Consider the following 19,423-nt stretch of genomic DNA (forward strand, 5'->3'; position numbering starts at 1 on the left):
CTTGAGTAGACTGGGAAACAGGTGGAGACAAGACTTTCAAAACATACCTTTTCACATTGTTTTGATTTTTGAGTCGTGAATTTTTTACCTATTAAATAAATTGTTGTATGTGTGTGTGTCTCTAAGTCCAGTACACATTGATATATAAAAACCTGTCTCACATCTGACTTAACGTCTCTCACCTGCCCATGCTCAGGCCTGACACAGGCAGGGCCACCTGTGGAAGAGAAGGGGCATGATGAATGTCTTCACTCTCCATGCCCCGTCCCCTGTCCCACCCACTTTGCTGCGTCTCCTTGCTCAGCAATCTGGAGAGGAGGCAGGGGTCAAAGGGTCTTACAAGACTGGTGTGTTTGTTGTCATCTGTGTGACAAATACCCAAATGTTGGTTATTTTTTTCTCCTGGGGAGCTTTTGTGCGTTCCTCAGAGACAGCTTACTACACCAAGAGGGTACTTTGTTCTCTGATATTTGGGCTGAATTTTTACAATTCCTACCCTGGCTTCTATATCAACAATCACCCCATGAAGGCTGTTTTCCACCCTCTGAAGTCGGTATCCTTTGGTCAATACCTTTAAAAGACCTCTCTACTCCACCTGCCTCATGACTTTGAAAAAACTCAGTACCTTTTCTGTGCTAAAGTCTGGAAGTGCATGTCTTTGCCTCCACAGGGTCCCTCTTTACAGTCCTCCCTTTAGGCCAAGTTTTCTTAACCTCCATGCTATTGACATTTGGGGCTAGATAATTCTTTGTTGTGGGGGATTTTCGTGTGCATTTTAGGATGTTTAGTGGTATCCTTGGCCTCTACCCGTTATGTAACAGTAGCACGCCCCCATCAACAAAACAAGAATGTCTCCAGAAACTGCCCAATGACCCCTGGAAGGCAAATGGCCTGGTTGAGAGCCACAGCACTAGCCTAACAACACTCTTCAAATGAATTGCCATTTCCTATTCTCCTTACCATTCTGCTAATTATCAGGCTGGGTGATGGGGTTTAGGTGATAATCAAATACACATTGGAGACTGCCCCTTAGCAAGCCCTGCACAGAGGGTCTGATAGATAAATATCATGAGAATATGTGGGCACGTGACACCCATTTTTTCAGAAGGAACTCCGCAATCTTGAGATAATAGGAAAATTCTTACATCAGTGAAAATCAGTGTAAGCCTACACTGTTTCTGACATTAAAAATCTGGGCCTAAGGACAGTGAGAGTAGGGGTAAAGGAGACTTTAATTTGTTTATTTTTTGACTTTATTATTGACTATTTTTTATTATTCAAGCATTTGGATTAAAATTTGTATTTTTTAAAGAAAGAATCATAATTCTTCCATAGCTACATGAAGAAGAACATTTTAAGTTTTAGTAAGATTTTGATTTTGGTTTCATGGCTAAGATATGAAAGGGGGGGTCAAGAAAACGGGAAAAAAAGAGAGAGGCAAAAAGTTAAAAGTGAGAAGAGGTTAAAACTTACCTTGTTTCATCGATATAAACTGCTTCCAGCACAGATGCTGCATATTCAATATTCTTCTTTAAGTCTACGATGTTAACATCACCTTTTTCCAGCTGCTTCACTAAGCATCTTAGTCTATTTCCAAAAGTTGGCCAAAAAGAAAGAAAAATAAAAAGAGATTTATCATAACTGTATGGAAAATAGTCCAATATTAAATATACAAATTGGGTTAAACTTTCAGTATATCTTTCCAGGTCATTAAATAGAAATATTTTTAGGTATATTTGGGGTATAATTAAGATCAGTCTTTATCACTTAAATGACTCAGAAATTATATTCACCTCTCAATAATATTAGGGCTATAGGTTGCTAGTTTAGGTACCATATTTCAAACATAGTTTTTCTGAAAATTCAAAACAATATAGGTATTTTCATAAAAGTATTTCTAACAGTAGAATTTATTTTATGGCTGTTTTGCTCCTTCAGAGTTGGCACTAAGAGAATATTTAAAGTCTACTCTTTTGACTACCATTGTAGCAATTATTCACTGTATATAGCAGTAAAAACAAAAATAAAAGGCAAAAGATTCAAGAAAATATAATTAAGCTGAGAAAAAAATATATGTATGCATGCTTAGTATTTTTACTGCAATGGTTTTTCACTTGAAGGCAAACTATAAAATATTTTCTCTTGGTTTTGCCCATGGGATGATGTATCCCAATTGTCTGAGAAATTTTAGAACATGCCTAGACTTCTGACTCACAGAAACTGTGATGTAATTAATACTACTGTTTTAAGTCACTAAATTTTGGGATAATTTTTTATGCAGCAATAGATATCTCATGGAGTGAGATAATACAAATTACCTCAATAAGTTTCTAACACTTTAAAAAACTTTTATGCGTTAATTATAAATCCAGTGTTTCTGAAGATACTGCCCTTTATTAGGCAGAAAAAGAAAACATATTCTTTAGTCAGTACATACTATAAATAAACATTGTAAAGACAATTTACCCATTTTCCTAAATCAGCAGACAGAATTTAATTCCATTCCTAAGAAAATGTATTTCAGAGAGAATGGAGTGTATCTACTTTTAGGCACTGTCTTAAAGATAGTGTAACAGATTTTCTTTAAATTTACTTTGGGTGATTTCCAATATCAAGATTTAGGGTATAAAGGCAAGTTAAGAATTTCAGCAAGGGCATTTGACATTTCTCCATCCATAAGAAATACTTTATTTCTCCATGGAAAAAAACCACACCTAGATTAAAACTTCTTATTCAGGAAGCTACAAAGAATTACTTTTTGTACCATACACTTTTGTATGATAAAATATTAGCAGACAACAACATTGCCAAATAAATTCCATGTATCAATAAACAAGTCTTATTTGTACAGAGTCAGCAAAGTAAAACAAAACAAAAATAATAACTAAAACAGGTTACTTAGAAAGAAGAAATTAAGCCTGGCTTTGAGGCTTGTGTAAAACACCGAATGTGATGACAAAGGAACAACACATAGAATTCTGAGGGATTTTTGTAATGCTTATGACCCAAGCACATTATACTTAGTGGAATTACGTTTTATGTGGGCAGCAAAAGAAAAAGTGTGATACTTTGCAATGGCTTAAAAATATTCCAGTCATGTATCCTTCTTGTGAAAAGTGTTGGTAGAGCTTGGTTGTACGGCTTTGCTGTATTTGGTTGTATGATGTGGTCTTAAAAACCATGTGAACTTCAGATGGTTACCTTCCATTCTTTCTGAATAACTGAACTCTTATATTATTTAAGTTAGCAATTTTCACTACTAAAAAACTACATTTTCCAGGTTGTCTCAAAGCTACGTATGGTCAAATGACTGCATGCTGGTTAAGCAGAATAAGAAGGTCATTGAGTAAGACTTTCAGAACAATTATTTTGAAGAAGGCTAACTCAGCTAGAAGGGATTCTCTTTTACCCTTGCCTGTTCCTTATTGCCTGGAATGCAGTGGAACTGTCTGAAGGTCCAGGAGATATATAGGATCATAAAGTGATCTGACTAAAGGAAGCTACCCACTAAGAATGGCAGAGAAGGAAGAGGGAATTGGTCTGGGTCCCATGCTGTGAATCCACCTGAATGAAATCACCTACATCTGGACTTACTTCATAAGATAACAAAAAATAAAATGTTGTGTTCAAGCCACTATTATTTTGAGATTTATTTCTTATTAAATTTTGAATTTTATTTTATTTATTTTTTTATACAGCAGGTTCTTATTAGTCATCAATTTTATACACATCAGTGTATACATGTCAATCCCAACCTCCCAATTCATCACACCACCACACCCACGCCCCCGCCGCTTTCCCCCCTTAGTGCCCATACGTTTGTTCTCTACATCTGTGTCTCAACTTCTGCCCTGCAAACCGGTTCATCTGTACCATTTTTTCTAGGTTCTACATACATACATTAATATATGATATTTGTCTTTCTCTTTCTGACTTCCTTCCCTCCTCTGCAAGTTTTTGGAAGAGTTTGAGAAGGATGGGTGTTAGCTCTTCTCTAAATGTGTGATAGAATTCGCCTGTGAAGCCATCTGGTCCTGGACTTTTGTTTGTTGGAAGATTTTTAATCACAGTTTCAATTTCATTACTTGTGATTGGTCTGTTCATATTTTCTATTTCTTCCTGGTTCAGTCTTGGAAGGTTATATACCTTTCTAAGAATTTGTCCATTTCTTCCAGGTTGTCCATTTTACTGGCATAGAGTTGCTTGTAGTAGTCTCTTAGGATGCTTTGCATTTCTGCAGTGTCTGTTGTAACTTCTCCTTTTTCATTTCTAATTTTACTGATTTGAGTCCTCTCTCTGTTTTTCTTGATAAGTCTGGCTAATGGTTTATCAATTTTATCTTCTCAAAGAACCAGCTTTTAGTTTTATTGATCTTTGCTATTGTTTTCTTTGTTTCTATTTCATTTATTTCTTATTTTTAAATTTCTATTTATTTATTTATTTATTTTTGGCTGTGTTCGGTCTTTGTTTCTGTGCCAGGGCTTTCTATAGTTGCGGCGAGCAGGGGCCACTATTCATTGCGGTGCATGGGCCTCTCACTGTTGCAGCCTCTCTTGTTGCGGAGCACAGGCTCCAGACCCGCAGGCTCAGTAGTTGTGGCTCAGGGACCTAGTTGCTCCACGGCATGTGGGATCTTACCAGACCAGGGCCCGAACCTGTGTACCCTGCATTGGCAGGCAGATTCTCAACCACTGTGCCATCAGGGAAGCCCTATTTCATTTATTTCTGCTCTGATCTTTATGATTTCTTTCCTTCTGCTAACTTTGGGTTTTGTTTGTTCTGCTTTCTCTAGTTCCTTTAGGTGTCAGGTTAGATTGTTTATTTGAGATTTTTCTTGCTTCTTGAGGTAGGCTTGTATAGCTATAAACCTCCCTCTTAGAACTGCTTTTGCTGCATCCCCTAGGTTTTGGATCATTGTATTTTCACTATCATTTGTCTCTAGGTATTTTTTGATTTCCTCTTTGATTTCTTCAGTGATCTCTTGGTTATTTAGTAATGTATTGTTTAGCCTCCATGTGTTTGTGTTTTTTATGGTTTTTTTTTTCCCCGTAATTCATTTCTAATCTCATAATGTTGTGGTCAGAAAAGATGCTTGATATGATTTCAATTTTCTTAAATTTACTGAGGTTTGATTTGTGACCCAAGATGTTGTCTATCCTGGAGAATGTTCCGTGTGCACTTGAGAAGAAAGTGTAATCTGCTGTTTTTGGATGGAATGTCCTATAATAATCAATTAAATCTATCTGGTCTATTGTGTCATTTAAAGCTTCTGTTTCCTTATTAATTTTCTGTCTGGATGATCTGTCCATTGGTGTAAGTGAGGTGTTAAAGTCCCCCACTATTATGGTGTTACTGTCGATTTTCTCTTTTATAGCTGTTAGCAGTTGCCTTATGTATTGAGGTGCTCCGATGTTGGATGCATATATATGTATAATTGTTACATCATCTTCTTGTGTTGATCCCTTGATCATTATGTAGTGCCCTTCCTTGTCTCTTGTAACATTCTTTATTTTAAAGTCTATTTTATCTGATATGAGTATTGCTACTCCAGCTTTCTTTTGATTTCCATTTTCATGGAATATCTTTTTCCATCCCCTCACTTTCAGTCTGTATGTGTCCCTAGGTCTGAAGTGGGTCTCTTGTAGACAGCATATATATGGGTCTTGTTTTTGTATCCATTCAGCAAGCCTGTGTCTTGTGGTTGGAGCATCTAATCCATTCATTTTTAAGGTAATTATTGATATATATGTTCCTATTACCATTTTCTTAATTGTTTTGGGTTTCGTTTTGTAGGTCCTTTTCTTCTCTTGTGTTTCCCACTTAGAAAAGTTCCTTTAGCATTTTTTGTAGAGCTGGTTTGGTGGTGCTGAATTCTCTTTTGCTTGTCTGTAAAGCTTTTGATTTCTCCATCGAATCTGAATGAGATCCTTGCCGGGTAGAGTAATCTTGGTTGTAGGGTCTTCTCTTTCATCACGTTAAGTATATCATGCCATTCCCTTCTGGCTTGTAGAGTTTCTGCTGAGAAATCAGCTGTTAACCTTATGGGAGTTCCCTTGTATGTTATTTGTCGTTTTTTCCCTTGCTACTTTCAGTAATTTTTCTTTGTCTTTAAGTTTTGCCAGTTTGATTACTATGTTTCTCGGTATGTTTCTCCTTGGGTTTATCCTGTATGGGACTCTGTGCTTCCTGGACTTGGGTGGCTATTTCCTTTCCCACGTTAGCGAAGTTTTCGACTATAATCTCTTCAAATATTTTCTCAGGTCCTTTCTCTCTCTCTTCTCCTTCTGGGACCCCTATAATGCGAATGTTGTTGTGTTTAATGTTGTCCCAGAGGTCTCTTAGGCTGTCTTCATTTCTTTTCATTCTTTTTTCTTTATTCTCTTCCACAGCAGTGAATTCCACCATTCTGTCTTCCATGTCATTTATCCATTCTTCTGCCTCAGTTATTCTGCTATTGATTCCTTCTAGTGTAGTTTTCATTTCAGTTATTGGATTGTTCATCTCTGTTTGTTGGTTCTTTAATTCTTTAGGTCTTTGTTAAACATTTCTTGCATCTTCTCCATCTTTGCCTCCATTCTTTTTCCGAGGTCCTGGATCACCTTCACTAGAATTATTCTGAATTCTTTTTCTGGAAGGTTGCCCATCTCCACTTCATTTAGTTGTTTTCCTGGGGTTTATTTTGTTCCTTCATCTGGTACATAGCCCTCTGCCTTTTCATCTCGTCTATCTTTCTGTGAATGTCGTTTTTGTTCCACAGGCTGCAGAATTGTAGTTTTTCTTGATTCTGCTGTCTGCCCTTTGGTGGATGAGGCTATCTAAGAGGCTTGTGCAAGTTTTCTGATGGGAGGGACTGGTCTTGAGATTGCTTTTAAATGCAGCTGAATGCAATCCTAACTGATAAATCAAATGAATAAGAAATGAATCGAATTACGGTCTTTTGGGGGTATATGCCTAGTAGTGGGATTGCTGGGTCATATGGTAGTTCTATTCTTAGTTTTTTAAGGATCCTCTATACTATTTTCCATAATACATGCACCCTAATGTTTCTAGCAGCACTATTTACAATAGCCAGAACAAGGAAGCAACTTAATGTCCATCGACAGAGAAATGGATAAAGAAGATGTGGTACATATATACAATGGAATATTACTCAGCCATAAAAAGGAATGAAATCAGGTCATTTGTAGAGACATGGATGGACCTGGAGTCTATCATACAGACTGAAGTAAATCAGAAAGAGAAAAACAAATATTGTATATTAACGCATATGTGTGGAACCTAGAAAAATGGTATAGATGGTCCTATTTGCAAAGCAGAAATAGAGACACAGATGCAGAGAGCAAATGTATAGAAACCAAGGGGGAAACAGGGGTGGGTGGGAGGAATTAGGAGATTGGGATTGACACATATACACTATTAATACTATGCATAAAATAGATAACTAATGTGAACATACTCTGTAGTACAGGGAAGTCTACTTAATGCACTGTGGTGACCTGAATGGGAAGGGGGTCCAAAATGGAGGGGATATATGTATATACATGGCTGATTCATTTTGCTGTACAGTAGAAACTAACACAACATTGTAAAGCAACTATACTCCAATAAAAATTAATTTTAAAAAATGAAACAAAATAAGGAACTCAAGAATAGAGAAATTATCATATAAAACAAGAGAGGACACTCCTGGTAAACTATACTCAGGTTCACTTCCTAACTCATGACAGCCTGCAGCTGTTCCCAGGGAGTCATCCATCAGCAGATCACACGTGATGAAACCTGGGATATCAAAAGGCTCTAATACTTACACAATGAACATGCTTTTTCACAGAGATATCTTGATGTAGTTTAAAACCAACAAACATTATAAATTGTTATATGTTAATAGGGGTAATAACCTGTAATCTGACACAAAAAATAGCTTTGAAAAATCTTAATAGGGGTATAAACCTAGAATCTAACACAAGAAATAGCTTTGAAAAAAATACTCCAGAAAAGTTTTATCACCCAACTAGAAAAACTAATTAGATATGGTTAAAACCATAGCTACCTATACACAGACACACACAGACGCACATGCAGACACACACACACTCTCATACACACACCTCTAAACTCACTATGTCAATACCAAAAAACCAGAAATATATTTTGGAGGGTTATTAGGACTTCCTTTATCTCCTTTGCCTGTATGCACAAAATTTCCTTTAGTGAGTACACATTTCTATTTACATAAAAAGAAAAAACCTTTGTATTGTCAAAAGATTATTTATAATTAGAACAGCATGTTAAGGAAACAATTTCTATATTTGTTATTTCAATGTGAATTTGCTTTTGTAATCAATTTATGCATACAGTAATCCCCAACGATCTTATTTAGGCTTTAGTTTCCCTTTGTAGATAATACAAGGTCAAACATTATCATGAATCATTTTCAAATGATCATACATTTTAAACTGGTGGGTTCCAAAGCATTAAGGCTTTACTGAATATATCTGTACAAATTTTTTATTTTTTTAAGAAGATATAGACTATTTATCTAATTCCTAAACTATCCTATGAGCAAATTCTCAGAACTGAAGAAGAAATCACAAAGTCATATGATAAAATAAATAAGTTCCCTAAATTTAGTAAAAACTCTTTTAAATAATGATTTGGTTTCTTCCATCGGAGTAAGCAAGCCGAGTGAAAAACAGTACAGTATTACCAGGACTAGGTATATTCTACTGGTTCCCAAAGCTTAAGATAAGTACATGTACTTTATGTTCTAACTTGAGCACTTTCTGGCCCAGCAATTCAGCAATCTGTGGATAGAGACTCCACTGGCTTCCCTGCACGGTAGCAAATAAGAGCTGTTCTATCAAACAGCAAAGACCTGCTGTTTGTAAGCAGATAATATTGCCAAGAAGGTATTAAAACCCAAGTCTGTTAAATAAATAATTATTTAGCATTTATTACTGCAACTGGGGCTGTGTAAGAAAAATTGTGTATATGAATACATATAAGAATGCATATATATGGATACACACACGTAATGCACCACAGTACCTGTCTTCAAGATATCTGCAATCTCTGGGAATGGCATGACTTATGCAAATAATATTGTCAAATGTTGGAATGCATACATTTCCCATTACTTCTTTTCCCTAATTTCCAAGCAAACTGATTTAGTCACTGTGCCTCAAACACTCTCACATCATCCTAGATTCAAGTTCTTATTTCTTACTGAAATCCCTTTCTCCCGTATCCCATCTTTAACTGTCTGAATCATGTTTAATTACCAGGCATATCTGGGATGCTATCTATATCATAGGTACTTAGAAGATTTTTATCCACTGTGATCTCTCAACTTAGAAACTAAACCACACTTCATTTATCCCTCACTTATGAAATTGATATTTCTCTGGCTTTCACTATAATTTTAATATTTTGTGCATGATGTTTTCCCAACTGATTTTTCAACCAATAAAAAAATTGCAAGGCCCGCAAAGAAGGAACATTGATCCATAATGAGGATAAAAATTAGTCAGTCAAAATTGACCCCAAAACTACAAAGATGATAGAATAAGTAAGCAAGGATGTTAAAAGTTACAATTAAAACAATAACACACTACTCAATACTCTGTAATGGCCTGTATGGGAAAAGAACCTAGAAAAAAGAGTATATATATATATATATATATATATATATAACTAATTCACTTTGTTGCACACCTGAAACTAACAAAACATTGTAAATCAACTATACTCCAATAAAAGTTAAAAAAAATACCATAAACAACATTATGCCAATAAATTCAACAACTCAGACAAAATAAACAATTTCCTTAAAAGATGTAAGCTACTAAATTTCAAAAAGAAATTAATAAACTGATTTTGTAGTTAAAAACTTTCACACAAAGAAAACTTCAGGCCCAAAAGACTTCATTGGTGAATTCCTACGAACATTTAATGAAGTAATAATACCTATTCCCTACAAACTTTTCCAGAAAAAGAATCCCAAATCACTCTAGGAGTACAAAATTACCCGTATAACAAAACCAGATGAAAACATTAAAAGAAGAAAAAGAAGCAGCAGCAGTAACATATTAATGAATACGCCTCATGAACATAAATGTAAACATTTCTTAACATTTTAAGAAATCAAGTCCACCAGTACATAAAAGAATACTGCATCATAAAAGAGATTTATCCCAGGAATGAAAGGTTGTTATAAAATTGAAAAATTAATCAATGTAATTCACTATATTAAGAGACTAAGAAAAGCCATATGATCATCTTAATAAATACTCAAACAGTATTAGACAAAATCCAACATCAATTGCTGATTGAAACTCTTAGCATTTTAGGAATAGAGGGGAGCCTACAAAAATCTACAGCTAATGTCATAAATAATGTTAAATGACTGAATGCTTTCCTTCAAACATCAGGAACAAGGCTCTAGTCTCACCACAGATATTCATAATTTCACCAGATCTTTCAGCCAAAGCTATAAGGCAAGAATAAAAGCTATCCAGACTGGAAAGAAAGAAATAAAACTGTCTTTGTTCACAGACAACATGGTTGTCTAAGTAGAAAATCTGATGAAATATAACAAAAAGTTACTAGAAGTAATAAAAAGTAATAAATGATTTTAACAAGTTTACAATATAAAAAAGATACAAAAATAATATCATTCTATATAATAATAATGAACAATCTGAAATTAAAATGAAAAGCAATACCATTTACAATAGTACTGAAATGTAAAATTCTTAGATATAAATCTGACAAAGTATGTGCAGGCCCTATACACTGAAAACTATAGAACATTGCTGAATGGAATAAAGGTAGACCTAAATAAATGGAGAGATGCACCATGTTTATGGATTGGAAGACCCAATATTGTTAACATGTCATTTCTCCACAAATTTATCTATAGATTCAATACACCAGTAAATATCCCAGCAGGATTTTTGTTTTTGTATATATTGACATGCTGATTCTGAAATTCACATAGAATCAAGGAGCTAAAATAGTCAAAACAAATTTTACAAAAACAACAAAGTTGAGGGATTTACACTACTTCAAGACTTATAAGACTTCAAGACATTTTAAAGCTACAGTAATCAGTACAGAATAAATGGCATAATATAGTACATTATTAGCAACAAGATAGTATAACAGATCAATGGAACAGAATATAAAGTCTAAAAATAGACCCCCAATATATAGTCAATTTATTTCAGAAAAAGATGCAATGATAATCTAGAGGAAAAAGGATAACCTTTACAACAAATTGTGCTGGATCATTAAAAATGTCCATGTGTAAAAGGAACTTTGATCCATACATGCATCACAGATTTAAATGTATATCTTAAAACTAGAAACCTAGAAGAAAACATAGGAGAAAATCTTTTTGACCTTGAGTCAGCCAAAGATGTCTTAGGTACAACACCTACGGAAAAAAATAAGTTGAACTTCACCAATATTAAGAACTTCTGTTCTTCAAAAACATTGTTTCAAGAATTAAAAGACAAGCCACAGACTGGGAGAAAATATTTGCAAACCATATATCTGATAAAGGATTTTCAGAAAACATATAAAGAACTTGCAAAACTCAATAATAACAAGATAAACAATCCAATACAAAATCTGCCAATGATTTTTTTCTATCACCAAAAAAGATATATTCATGGCAAACATGAAAAGATGCTCAAAATTACTGGTCACCAGAAAAAATTCAACCTAAAATAATAGTGAGATATAATCAAATACCTATTGGAATGACTAAAATTAAAATAACTGATCATACCAAATATTGGCAAAGATGTAAAGCAAGTTAAACTACATACACAGCTGTTGGGAATGTAAACAAGTACAATCATTTTGGAAAACAGTTTCTCAAGAAGTTACACATGTATCTACCATGTGACTCAACCACTCTATTCTTTGATGGAGAGAAAAAGAAATATATGTCCTTACACATACTTGTACATGAGCATCATAAGCAGCTTTATTTGTAATAGCCCCAAACTGGAAACATCCCCAATGTCCATCCACAAGTAAATGGAAAAACAAATTGGGGCATATCCATCCAAAGAAGTTCTACTCATCAATAAAAGGAATGAACTATTGATACACATAATGACAGGAGTGAATTTCAAATAATTATGCTGAGTGAAATACGATAGACGCATATGTATGATTCGATTTATATAAAATTTTTAAAATGTAAGCTATTCTTACAGTGACAGGAAGCAGATCAGAGGTTGCCTGAGAGTGAGGAGATGAAGGAGGAAAGGAGGGGAAGGGTTACAAAGGAGCTGGAGGAAACTTTGAGGGTAATGGAAATGTTTGTCTTCTTCATTGTGGTGATGGTTTCATAGGTGTACACAGATGTTCATACTTGTCAAATTATAAATTACACAGTGAAATATGTAATTTGAGATAGAAAAAGCATATATGTTAAATAGATGCTTCTGTTACATACCTTTATTTTTCATCCATTTTATTAAAATGCTTAAATTTTTAATATATACTATCATGAAAGGTATGATAAAAAATCAAAAGTAGCATTAAACTGTTAATGATCTTTCTCCAAGGAGAATGACACTAATTTTGATAATTCATAAGACTTTTAAAATCAGCCTGAATATTAGGTGCTGAACAGGTTTTGATGTTCGTAGCTTTTTGGTGGGACTTCCTTACCTTCTAACGATCAGAACATTTAAAAGAAGATAGAAATGAAAACAGAAACCATCTTTGAAAATAACTGATTGGATCTGTGATTCAATCAAGCAGTTGCAGAAGAAAAATAATTTCTACCATTGAACAGAGTACTGAGCTGTAGAAAATGATTATTTTTTATTCAAATATAGAACCGACACTTTCTAAATGAAAAAATACTCAGTATAAAGGGATGTAGTTTTCAGAATCAAGCACTTCATATACTCTAAACTTACCTTCTGAGATTGCTACATGACCCTATCATGAAAAAGGACCACCTACATGACTAAGAATATTATACTGAAAAATCCCATGTGTCTATGCATGTCTTCATTAATTCTAGGATAAAAATGTCCAGGATATCTCTAATGCTGTAAAGCATGAATGATATATACATTAATAATTTAAGAGAGAATTGATACTCATCATATTTCTGTCAATGTCCCCATTTTTGACCTAACTGAACAAAAGTGAGAAGGATATGGTTGTAAGAATGTCATCTTAAGAAGCAGAAGAGGTAAAGCTAAAAGAATATCTATAGTGATATTAACTTTAAAATATGGCCATACGCAGGAGTGCACAAAAACACAAATAGGTACTGCCAGAACTAGAAGCTTCTATGTCATTTTCTAAGTCCTGCATGCCTCTAATCGTAACATGATAAAAAATGATGAAAAAAAATGATGATAAGAAGCCATCAAATAATGAAATTGTGTTGTCTACTCTGTAGGACAATGCTTAGGAAATTAAATTCTAATCTTAGTCTAAAAAGCAAGGCTTATAGATTTAAAGTCTTTTTAAGATACTTTTTTTCCCCACAGAGGCCAATGTTATAATTGTAAAGCTCCTTGATACCTTTATTTTATAGAATAAATCATTCCCCCCAAAATTGGTATCATTGAAAAAAATGGGAACAATTGTATGGCAGACACTATTGCTCTTTAAAATATATTTACATTCTACATTTAAAGGAGCAAAATAACTCCACTGGAGAATATATAATGGAAAAGTATTTTTTTTAACATCTTTATTGGAGTATAGTTGCTTTACAATGTAAACAATGTTTACAATGTTTACCTCACTACAAATAACTCAATTTCATTTCTTTTTATGGCTGAGTAATATTCCATTGCATATATGTGCCACATCTTCTTTAACCATTCATCTGTCGACGGACACTTAGGTTGCCTCTATGTCTTGGATATTGTAAATAGAGCGGCAATGAACATTGTGGTACACGACCCTTTCTGAATTATGGTTTTCTCAGGGTATATGCCCAGTAGTGGGATTGCTGGGTTGTATGGTAGTTCTATTTTTAGTTTTTTAGGAACTTCCATACTGTTCTCCATAGTGGCTGTATCAATTTACATTCCCACCAACAGTGCAAGAGGGTTCCCTGTTCTCCACACCCTCTCCAGCATTTATTGTTTCTAGATTTTTTTTGATGATGGCCATTCTGACCAGTGTGAGGTGATACCTCATTGTAGTTATGATTTGCATTTCTCTAATGGTTAGTGGTGTTGAGCATCCTTTCATGTGTTTGTTGGCAATCTGTATATCTTCTTTGGAGAAATGTCTATTTAGGTGTTCTGCCCATTTTTGGATTGGGTTGTTTGTTTTTTTAATATTAGCTGCATGAGCTGCTTATATATTTTGGAGATTAATCCTTTGTCAGTTGCTTCATTTGCAAATATTTTCTTCCATTCTGAGGGTTGTCTTTTGCTCTTGTTTATGGTTTCCTTTGCTGTGCAAAAGCTTTGAAGTTTCATTAGGTCCCATTTGTTTATTTTTGGTTTTATTTCCATCTCTTTAGGAGCTGGGTCAAAAAGGATCTTGCTGTGATTTATGTCATAGAGTGTTCTGCCTATGTTTTCCTCTAAGAGTTTGATAGTGTCTGGCCTTACATTTAGGGCTTTAATCCATTTTGAGTTTACTTTTGTGTATGGTGTTAGGAAGTGTTCTAAATTTCATTCTTTTACACGTAGCTGTCCAGTTTTCCCAGCACCAATTATTGAAGGGGCTGTCTTTTCTCCACTGTATATTCTTGTCTCCTTTATCAAAGATAAGGTGACTGTATGTGTCTGGATTTATCTCTGGCCTTTCTGTCCTGTTCCATTGATCTATATTTCTGTTTTTGTGCCAGCACCATACTTTCTTGATTACTTTAGCTTTGTAATATAGTCTAAAGTCAGGGAGACTGATTCCTCCAGCTCCGTTTTTCTTTCTCAGGATTACTTTGGCTATTTGGGGTCTTTTGTGTTTCCATACAAATTGTGAAATTTTTTGTTCTAGTTCTGTGAACAATGCCATTGGTAATTTGATAGAGATTGCATTGAATCTGTAGATTGCTTTGGGTAATATAGTCATTTTCACAATGTTGATTCTTCCAATCCAGGAACATGGTATATCTCTCCATTTGTTTGTATCATCTTTAATTTCTTTCATCAGTGTCTTATAGTTTTCTGCATGCAGGTCTTTTGTCTCCTTAGATAGGTTTATCCTTAGGTGGCCATATCAATTTACATTCCCAACAACAGTGCTAAAGTGTTCCCTTTTCTCCACACCATCTACAGCATTTATTGTTTGTAGATTTTTTGATGATGGCAATTCTGACCAGTGTGATGTGATACCTCATTGTAGTTTTGATTTGTATTTCTCTAATGATTAGTGACGTTGACCATCTGTATGTCTTCTTCGGTGAACTGTCTATTTAGGTCTTCTGCCGAACTGTCTTTAGGCTCAAAACAAAAGGGTGAAAATCTTCTTAGAACTTTCAGATTACTTTCTCCACCTCAAGTAACAGGAGACTACCCTTACCTATTCCTATAGCAAACCTGGAAAGGAGGCAGGACTGCCAGATTGAAAACAGAGAGATTAAACAAAAGTCAGCATGTTGAGTGATGATACCCCAGGTTCCTTTCTCCCACCTATTTACAGGATGAAGATTGAGGGATTCACTGTGGGAGAGACTGAAAAGACCCAGAGAAATGAAATTTTGGAAACCAACAGTTTGTACTTGCTGAAGCCCAGAAGGTGACAAGCACCACGTATAACAAAGAGATTCTAATCACTTTTCAGAGCCACACTCTTTAATATTAATGGCCTGTCATCAATTTGCAAGCCTTGAAGGAAAACCTCAAACATGAAAGACATATATTTAGACAAATAAAGAAACTTGGGGCTTCCCTGGTGGCGCAGTGGTTGAGAGTCCGGGAGGATCCCACATGCTGCAGAGCGGCTGGACCCGTGAGCCATGGCCACTGGGCCTGCGCATCTGGAGCCTGTGCTCCACAATGGGAGAGGCCACAACAGTGAGAGGCCTGCGTACCGCAAAAAAAAAAAAAAAAAAAGAAACTTGAAGGAAACAGAAACAATATAGAGACCAAAGGAAAACATAAAAAAAAAAAACCTGAATTGACCACAATGAGATATCACCTCACACCTGTCAGAATGGCTGCCATCTGTTGGCAAGGATGTGGAGAAAGGGAACCCTAGTTCACTGATGGTGGGAATGTAAATTGGTACAACCACTATGGAAAACAGTACGGAAGTTCCTGGGTATTTATCCAAAGAAAATGAAAACACATATTTGAAAAGATATATGCACCTCAATGTTTATAGCAGCATTATTTATAATAGCCAAGATACGGAAGTTGCCTAGGTGCCCATCAACAGATGAATGGATAAAGAAGATGTGGTACATATATGCAATGGAATATTACTCAGCCATGAAAAAGAATGAAATTTTGTCATTTGCAACAACATGGATGGACCCAGAGGGTATTATGTTTAGTGAAATAAGTTGAACAGAGAAAGACAAACACTGTGTTTTCACTTATATGTGGATCTAAAAAATAAAACAGATGAATGAATATAACAAAACAGGAACAGACTCATAGATACAGAGAACAAACTATTGGGTTGGCCAAAAAGTTCATTTGGAAAGCTCAAACGAAATTTTTGGCCAACCCAATATTTTATAATAACTTTAAATGGTGTATAATCTATAAAGATATTGAATCACTATGTGGTAAACCTGAAACTAATATAACATTGTAAATTAACTATACTTCAATTTTAAAAAATGGAGAAAAGTAAGGGAAGATTTATTCGTGAAAGAAGAACATGATGGTACTTTTAAAAAATAGAATAAATGGTGATGAAAGAGTTCTTGGGAATTGAAACTGATGATTTATTACATACAAATGTCAACAGAAGGGGTAGAGGATAAAGTCTAATATGCCATAAAATGGACAAAAGACAGAAAAATGAATAATAGAATAATAATGATAAGAAAATTAGAATGCTGGTTCAGGAGATGTAATATCTAGCTAACTAAAGTTCTAGAAATCAGGAACGGAGGAAATTCTCAAAAAAACCACCCAATTTTCTAGAACTAAGAATCTCCATTTTGAAAGAGCCTACTGGGGTCAGTCTCATGAGCATGAAACCTGATAGTCATAGAGGACCTTGAGCTTAGAAAGACCTCCCCCCGCTTAGCTTAGTGCTCTGCTGTCACCATCCTGAAATTCTTAATAATTTTTGAACAAGAAGTTCCACATTTTCATTTTGCACTGGGCCCTGAACATAATATAGCTGGTCCTGGGGTCAACCTACAATTCTACACTCAGCCAAACTATCAATCAAGTTTGAAGAAAGAATAAAGGCATTTTCAGATACTCAATGAGTCTAAAAATTTGACTTTCTATGCATTCTATTTCAGAAAGCCACTGGGGGATACCTTTGACCAAAACAAGAACATAACACTAACTCTAATACAGATAAGTGAAAAAGGGAAGCCTCCAAAGGAGAGATATGTGTCCATCCTAGGAATTAACTAGGAGTACAGAGGAAAGGAAGTAGGAGGGAAGTCTCTGGGGGTGAAAATGGAACTGATGAACAATGGAACTGATGAACAATGGAACTGATGGGATGTTTGGAACTTTGTTTTGACAGATCAGTTGAGCATAAAATTATAAAAATACAATGATTATGAAATCAAGGAGAAAGAAAAAAGTTATACAAGATATAAGTCATTTGATTGACTATTTGATTGAGAAGTGAATAATATTTAGAAATTACACTGCTATAAACAGTAGTGACTTAAAAACAAAATAAGGTCCAATAAAACTCTTTTGAGAAGATGAGGGTAGGGAAGTTGGTGAAATTAATGTACAAGAGCTATTCCTCTATTAACATTACAGATGTCAGTTGGTAAAGTTTGAAATTGATAAATCAAAAAATAGTAAAAGATATTATTTGGAAGTATGTTAAAGAACAAATAACTAAACCGAACTAAACCATTGAGATTATTTAATTCTGGGAAATTGACTGCTGTTTTTTGATAATAATAAAAAGAGTTTTAATGAAATAATCCCCTATTAAAGTACAATATTTGATATATTGCTCACAAAACAAGTGACAACTTAGAAGTCAGGTCCTATACTTGGTCATATGGAACCACTGACCATGACAAATTTAAAGGACTGAAAAATAACAAGATGTCAAAATTCATCTTGAATTGAAGCAAAGAAAGACTTTAAGAGGGTAAAAAATATTCCAATCATGAGTTGATGGTTATGTTGAACTCCAGTTGTTCTAGCCTCTTTTGGATGTACAGTGAAGCCAAAGGAAAGAATATTACACATGATAATTAAATATATACCTGTTCATCACATGTTCCAGGCTCATGGACTAAACTGACTGAAAACAGGCACATATGTTTTAGATTTGAGGTAGACACAGAAAAGGAAATATATATGTGAAAAAGAGAAAGGGAGATATGGGGGAATATCAATAGTATAAAATATTAGAGTAGAGTAAACTATGATGGCTGAATTTATTACATATTTTTTGCAGAATCAGAGAAAGGGGAAAAGTATATTGAGCAGTGCTACAAAAGTCAAATTAGCATGTAGTTTAGAAAGAATTAAAGTGAGTAGACAAGAGGTTGGGCATAAAAAGAGCATGATGAATCTGGGGTGCTCCTAAAGCAATAAGGGGCTAGAAACCAGAAAAGTCTATGACTGTATTGGCTGAGTAAAGCAACTTCAGCACCAGTTCCACCAAAAATAACAAAGGAATGTTTAAAAATGCGCTTGGGACATTTACTCCTAATTAATGCAGTACTTGTACCAACATGCTTCAAAAATACACTACCAGAGAAGGAAAATCATATTAAAATAGATTTTTAAAGAAATGTGCTTACAAAAATATAAAACTATGGAAAGAAAAGTCAACATGGAATTTTTCCAATTACAATAAATCATAAACATCAGAAAACCTAAGAAGCAGAAATATTTCCATGGCAAATACCATCAAAATCCTATCAGCGTGCAGAGAAGTAGAGAAGTCCTTCTGTTACTCTTGACACTCAGAGATAGAAAAATTGGGATCAATTAAAGAAGAGTGTCTTGAAAGAGCAATCCTTCTGTTGGGATGAAATTGGTGGCATAATAAGTGACCAAACTGACTTCTAATTAATTGATTGAGAAGATGGCTTTTATTGTGAAGGTTGCTGTATGTATTAGAAAAATTATTTTAGCCTAATTTGAATAATTCTCTCTCTCCTTCCCCCCCTTCTTCCCCTCCCCCTTTTCCTGTCCCTAACACTCTCCCTTTACCACTTTCCCTCCCTCCCAATCTCCCCCACTACCCGTCTCTCTCCATGTTGTATACTCTGGATTTCAAGACACCACTAAAATTGGAGGACAAA

General features: G+C 34.7%; 1 protein-coding gene across 7 annotated transcripts in view; it reads right to left on the bottom strand.

Moving 5' to 3' along the window:
* The window catches only part of PDE1A (phosphodiesterase 1A), a 351,251-nt gene that overhangs the window by 116,318 nt on the left and 215,510 nt on the right, over positions 1 to 19,423 (bottom strand). For all 7 annotated transcript variants that reach the window (XR_007478526.1, XM_033423689.2, XM_049712585.1 and 4 more), the window contains one exon: positions 1,474 to 1,587. Coding sequence is in view for 6 of the 7 variants with exons in the window: in XM_033423689.2 (XP_033279580.1) it covers positions 1,474 to 1,587 (114 nt within the window). In the remaining variant the exon portion in view is untranslated. The remainder of the gene's footprint in view (positions 1 to 1,473; positions 1,588 to 19,423) is intronic.

This window comes from Orcinus orca, chromosome 7 (assembly GCF_937001465.1).
Source record: "Orcinus orca chromosome 7, mOrcOrc1.1, whole genome shotgun sequence".
Classification (NCBI taxonomy): Eukaryota; Metazoa; Chordata; class Mammalia; order Artiodactyla; family Delphinidae; genus Orcinus; species Orcinus orca.